Source organism: Phaethon aethereus, assembly GCF_964289735.1.
Source record: "Phaethon aethereus genome assembly, chromosome: 3".
NCBI classification, from domain to species: Eukaryota; Metazoa; Chordata; class Aves; order Phaethontiformes; family Phaethontidae; genus Phaethon; species Phaethon aethereus.
In genome coordinates this window covers 42,547,536-42,553,535 of record NC_138576.1, presented here as the reverse complement: position 1 = coordinate 42,553,535, position 6,000 = coordinate 42,547,536, and the positions used below count along the sequence as shown (strand labels likewise).

At 56.0% G+C, this 6,000-nt stretch overlaps 1 protein-coding gene across 1 annotated transcript in view; it reads left to right on the top strand.

Annotated features, from left to right (window-relative positions):
• Positions 1-2,525: 2,525 nt before the first annotated feature.
• Positions 2,526-6,000, top strand: part of MDN1 (midasin AAA ATPase 1) — a gene marked incomplete at both ends in the record, with an annotated part of 103,955 nt that continues 100,480 nt past the window's right edge. Inside the window, one exon of the mRNA XM_081998091.1 lies at positions 2,526-2,624. Within this exon, the coding sequence (XP_081854217.1) occupies positions 2,526-2,624 (99 nt within the window). The remainder of the gene's footprint in view (positions 2,625-6,000) is intronic.

Sequence of the window (6,000 nt, the reverse complement as noted above, 5' to 3'; positions counted from 1 at the left end):
GATACAAACTCCCTATGGCTTCCCCATCTGTAAGTAAAATACCAGATAACAGATTAACTGACAATTTCAGAACAACATAATGAAACAGAAGCATGTTGAAATAAGTCAGTTACACCAGAGCTACCTGTGGCCCATGCTCTTCAACAAAATGCAGCACTAGAATGTGAAAACTCCTACATCAAGATAACAAATACAGAGATCAAGAAAAAGTAAGAAATTATCTGTCTCATAAATAAGCATTCTGAAGAAGACCTTCAGCTGTAGCTTTTATTCATACGTTATCAAGTAACAACCCTAGAAAGAAATTTTGGTATGAAAGCATGAAGAGGTTATGTAAATGCCCATCTTAACCAGTTAAAATAATCTGATGGGATAATTCTGATTTCGTTTCTGCTGACCACTTAAGCGCAGGTTTCCCCTGTCGGACACCACCGGCCAAACCAACAACGAGCGGCAGCAGGCAAGAAACATGTTGCCTGCCAAGGCACAGAGCGATGCTCAGCCACAGGACGAGGCGCAGACATCCTGTCCGCCACCACAGCCATCGCAGAGCGACTTTACGAGCACACACGCCTGTGCCACCGGTACACAAACGCTTCTGAAGCGAGAACGGCAGCCGGCCGCACCAAGAAGAGCTCAGGAAAACGCTCGGCTGCCGGGGAAAGCAGAGCGCTGACTGAGCGGCAGCCTGCCAGCGGCCCTTGCCCACCCTCCCAGGCCTCGCCCTCCCTGCACGGGCGGGAAGGGGCTCCCACCCGCCCCGATTCCGGTCAGGGCGGGAGACCCGCCGATGGCGGCCCGGGAGCGGCACCCCAGCGGCAGCCGCACGGGTGGCACCCCGCGCCCCGAAACCGCCGGCGGATCGGTGCGGCCGGGATGCGCCCACGGGGAGAGGGTGGAGGGGCGCCGGGAGAGCCCGAGGTGGGCAAGGCCGGGCCGGGCCGGGCCGGGCCGAACCGGGCGACGGGACGGCGCAGGGGTGGTGGGGGAGGGGAGCGACACCCGCGCGCCACTGGGCCGGCGGAGGAGGGGAAGGGGAGGAGGAGGAGGAAGGCCCCGCTCAGCAGGCCAGGACGGCTCGCAGCCCTCACCCACCGGTCAGCCGCCGCGCCGCGGCCCGCGACACCCCACAGGTCGCCGTCGCCGTCGTCTCCGCTGCCGCCGCCACTAGTCCCGCAGGCCGGGCGCCGAGGGGGCGGGGCTCCCGGCCGCAGCAGCCAACGGCCGCAGACGCACGGCACGTCCCCGACCGCGACGTCGACAAACCCCACCCCCCAGCCTGAAGCAGTTGGCGCCAAAAGCGAGGAGCGCGAGGCGGCCGCGCCCCACCCTCGTCATCGCCCCGCCCTTTCGCCCCGCCCCTCCCGGCCGCGCGCCCCCGGCCGGGACAGGGAGCCTGCTGCAGCCGCAGCCGCCTTGCGGCTGCCCCGCCCTCCGCTCGGCCCTGAGCGCGGGAAGCCGCGCGGCCCCCGAGGCTGCGGGCGGGACGAGCAGCGCTCCTCCCGCCTCGCCGGTGCCGCCCGGCCCTCCTGTAAAGGCTGTGGCGGGTGGGAGGGGGAGAGAAGCGGCCGAGGGAGGCTGCCTGCGCCGCGTTGAACGGCATAGCCGCGGGAGTGACGCTTTTGCTCACCTGGGGTGAGGTGTGCGCCAAGGGCCGTGCCCCGCTGCTGGTGGGGTGGGCGTGAGGCAGCTCCGACGGCTCTCCGGTGAAACCTGGGGTTTAAGTCCGGCTCCTGCTCTCAGCGACCCCGCTGTCAAACCCCTCGAGAAACATCGTTAGTGCGATGCGATGAGTTAGTTCGTGAGCTGGCTGCGGCCGGCGAGGGGAGTTGGGGAGAGTGACGTGGAAAGGCTAGCGTAATGCTGGCCTTCTTCCTCCCAAGCCTGAACCATCTGTTTGGGTTAGACACCACGCGCGCTCGTCCTCGGTCAGGACTCTGACTGATGCCATAACCTAGATTTAAAAAGGCGTAAGGGCAACCACCCTGGCTTGTGACCCGTGACTAGGCCTGCTATAGGGAAGTCTTGCACCAGCAATGGCAGTTAACGCCGTGGGAAGGAGGGGACGGGGCAGGGCGAGGACGCAGCAAAGGGAACCCTGCACCCGCGATCTCCCAGCGCCGTCAGAAAGTGGGAGAGACTCGCACCGCTGCCGGGCGACTACCCGCAGCCGCCCGAGGCTGGTAGAGCGCTCCGCGGAGGGGGCGGTGACTCCTGGAAGACTACAGTTCCCGACATACATTAGGGGCCCGTCGTCCAGGTGGCCGTGCGACGCGCGGAGTGCTGCATTCTGGGAGCTGTAGTTTAGCACGGGCGTCGTCACGTGAGAGGCGGGGAGAGGCAGCACTTCCCTTTGCCTGCGACGGCGCCGGCGGGTGACGGCGCCGGCGAAGCGGAAGCTGGTGCTGAGCTGCGCGTCTGTCCCGCGCCCCACGTGCTTTGTCGGCTGTTGGGCGCGCGGCCCCCTCCCTCCCCCCCGCTCCTGCCGCTCTCCTCAGCCGCTGCCCGCGCTCCGGCGGCGGGGGATGGCGGACCTGCGGTTCCGCCTGGCGGAGCCGCTGCAGCTGGTGGTGCGCAGGAACGAGAAGAGCAGCGCGGAGCTGAGCAGGTTCCTGGCGAAGCAGGTGAGCGGGCGGCGCGGGGCGCGGCGGCAGCCCTTCTCCCTCCTTCGCTCCCTCCGGGCGGGTCTTGCAGGGGCCGCCAAGGAGGGAAGGGGACGCACCGGACTGCCTCCCCCCGCCCCGGCGCCGCCATCTCCTCCCGGCAGCTTTGTCTGCTGCCCGCGCCGCCTGGCTACCCCTCCCGTCCCCGGGCGGCCGGCGGAGCCGCTCTGCGGGAGCAGCCCCCCGCTCGCTCGCTCGCTCTGTGCGTGCTTATTGCGGTCCCTTCCCCGCCCCTTTTGGTGCTGTGCGAGTGGAGCCCGGTGAGGCAGCTCCTCTCCTGTCCCCTGGTACCCCTCCTACGGCGCTTCCTCGGCGGGCATTTTGCCCCGCAGGTTAGAAGCTTCAGTGTTTTCCATGTCACCTCTCGCTATCATCCTTTCACAGAGTCACCTTAGGGGACATGTCGTTAGCAAGCACCGAGACAGGTTCTGGTCCCTTAGCTGCCACACGTTACCCTGGTGCTATTTGCCGTATTCTTTAATTGCCTTAAACCAGCACGTGGGGTAAAACGACAGGGGACTGGATTTTCTAGGCTTTTTGCTTCCTTTTTTTACCCCAGTGATGTTGTAAATATGTTCCTACTTTCCCTGGTTTTATGCTTTGGCTGCCTTAATTGTGAAAAGCACACCTGCCTTCTAGGAGAGTTAAGGCCTAGCTCTTTTCCACCTCTGAAATATTTGAAGACATGTAATAACAGCATATCAACACATCGGATGTCATATTATTAATACTTTTCATGATCGAGCTTTTTAAGTCCCTAAGTTGTGTGCACACTTTGGGACTCAAAATCCATGTTTCTGTTTCAGTGTCTAGGAAATGTCCCAGTTGTTTGAAGATGAAAAGTTTAAATCATCATTTTTTTTTCAAAATATTTGCTTTCAGTCAGAATTGCTGTTTCTTAGTTACGCTTAGGGAAAGCTTTCATACTGGTAGTCAAGGTTCTCTGTTAGTAGGCAGGTGGCTTTTTCTTCTGTCACTGCAAATCATTGAATCAAAGTAAAATTGACGTGAATGTATATTCCTCCGTTGGAGAGTTGACGCTAATTGGTGGGAAGCAGTGATGAAGAGCTGCTATTGAAGAGAAAGAAACAGCTGAGAAATAGAGATGAGGATGATGCGGATACGTGATGTAGAAGACAGATGGAGCAGTGAACCAGAAGTGAGTCACCAAGATCTGAGACTGAGAAAGAGACTGTGCCCTTTTTGTTCTGGTGACTGTTTTAGGAGATATGCTCAGGTTTAAAAGTCTTGCTAGGTGGAAATTATTAAAGAGTGATTATATACAGAGAGTCTGGAACAGCACGTTAATGAACAATGACATGTTAGGCTTATCTTGCCACTGAACAAGAAGTGTCTTCAGTCATTGTACCTGAATTCCTACCAGTTGCTTTGTATGTATCTTAGGAAGCATGCGTTCTGGAAATCTAGAGCTCTGTTTGTTCTTCAGCTTCACTCTTTCTGAAAGCCTGTTTCTTCAGTATTCCGTAATGGAATGGAACTTGCCCACAACTGCTGAGTAAGGCACAGTCTTTTGACATTCATAGTAAGGCACCATTTATGTGGTGATGGAAGATCTTGTTCCCTGTGCTTCAGTATGTAATAGAAATTGAGCCTTTTATGTGGAGCATTTTTATACCATTAACTCTGCAAAGGTACAGCAAAGTTCTGTGTTCTTAATGAGGAAAACGGGTTGAAAAGCTCTGTAAAAGTCTTTGTTTCTTGCCTTTCTATTTTTGGATAATTTAAGCAAACTGTATAAGTAGTAGCACTCCACAAACAGCTGGAATGTGCTTTTGGTTCTGTGTGTTCCCAAAGGTCTGTTTGAATTGACAGATTTTGTGCAAATGCATGTACTTTGGTGTGGTGGGTTGAACTTAGCTAGATGCCAGGTGCCCACCAAAGCCACTCTATCACTCCCTTTCTCAACTGGACAATGGAGAGAAAATATAACGAGAAGCTTATGGGTTGAGATAAGGGCAGTGAGATCACTTGGCAATTACCGTCACGGGCAAAACAGACTCGCCTTAGAGAAAGATTAATTTAATTTAATATGAATCAAATCAGTGTACGATAATGAGAACTAAAACCAAATCTTAAAACACCTTCCCCTCACCCCTCCCTTCTCAGGCTCAACTTCACTCCCAAGTTCTCTACCTCCTCCCCCTGAGCGGCGCAGGGGGACGGGGAATGGGGGTTGCAGTCATCACATGTTGTTTCTGATGCTTCTTCCTCCTCACACTCTGCCCTGCTCCAGCCTGGGGTCCCTCCCATGGGAGACTGTCCTTCATGAACTGCTCCAGCCTGGGTCCCCCACGGGTGCCGTCCTTCAGGAACAGACGGCTCCAGCCTGGGTCCCCCGCGGAGTCACAAGTCCTGCCAGCAAACCTGCTCCAGCCGGGGCTCCTCTCCCCACGGGGCCACAGCTCCTGCCAGCAGCCGGCTGCAGCGTGGGCTGCCCACGGGGTCACAGCCTCCTTCGGGCATCCCCCTGCTCCGGCGTGGGGCCCTCCCCGGGTGCAGGTGGAGATCTGCTCCCCCGTGGAGCTCCATGACTGCAGGGGCACAGCCAGCCTCGCCATGGGCTTCCCCAGGGGCTGCCAGGGAGTCTCTGCTCCGGCGCCTGGAGCACCTCCTCCCCCTTGTGCTTCACTGACCTTGGTGTGAGCAGAGCTGTTTCACATATTATCATTCCTCTCTCCAGCTGCAAATGCTGTTGCTGTTTGGGTTTTTTTTCCCCCTTGTTAACTACGTTACCCCAGAAGCACTGCCACTGTCGCTGATGGGCTTGGCCTTGGCCAGCGGTGGGTTTGTCGTGGAGCCAGCTGGTCTTGGCTCTATCAGGCACAGGGGAAGCTTCTAGCAGCTTCTCAGAGAAGCCACCCCTGCAGCCCCTTGCTACCAAAACCTTGCCATGCAAACCCAATATATTTGTCTTCAGTGGTGCTGTAACTTCAGTAGAGAAGTTCATTAATGTTGAAGGTTAAAATGCTAGTAGGAATAGAACTGTAGTGCAAAAATACCCTTATTCGTTTCTGCCCCTTGCATACGCTAATGTGCATGTACAGAAAGTTATAAATCAAAAAATGTGACCCTTTTGGATATTTCCTCTGTTTAGTCTATGGAACCATCTTAAGTGAACAGGAGATCTTGAGCACAACGTTCTGGATCTCCTGTTCTATTCTATTGGTGTTTTAGCCTGGCATCCTTCCTTTTGTCTTTCATTTTTCTATGCAGGAGTGAAAATTGTTTTAATAATAACTCCCAAGTTATTATTTATAGCCCTTTACTCCTAGCATTTGATGGTGAAAAGTGCCTTTATTTCTTTTTTTTAATAAAT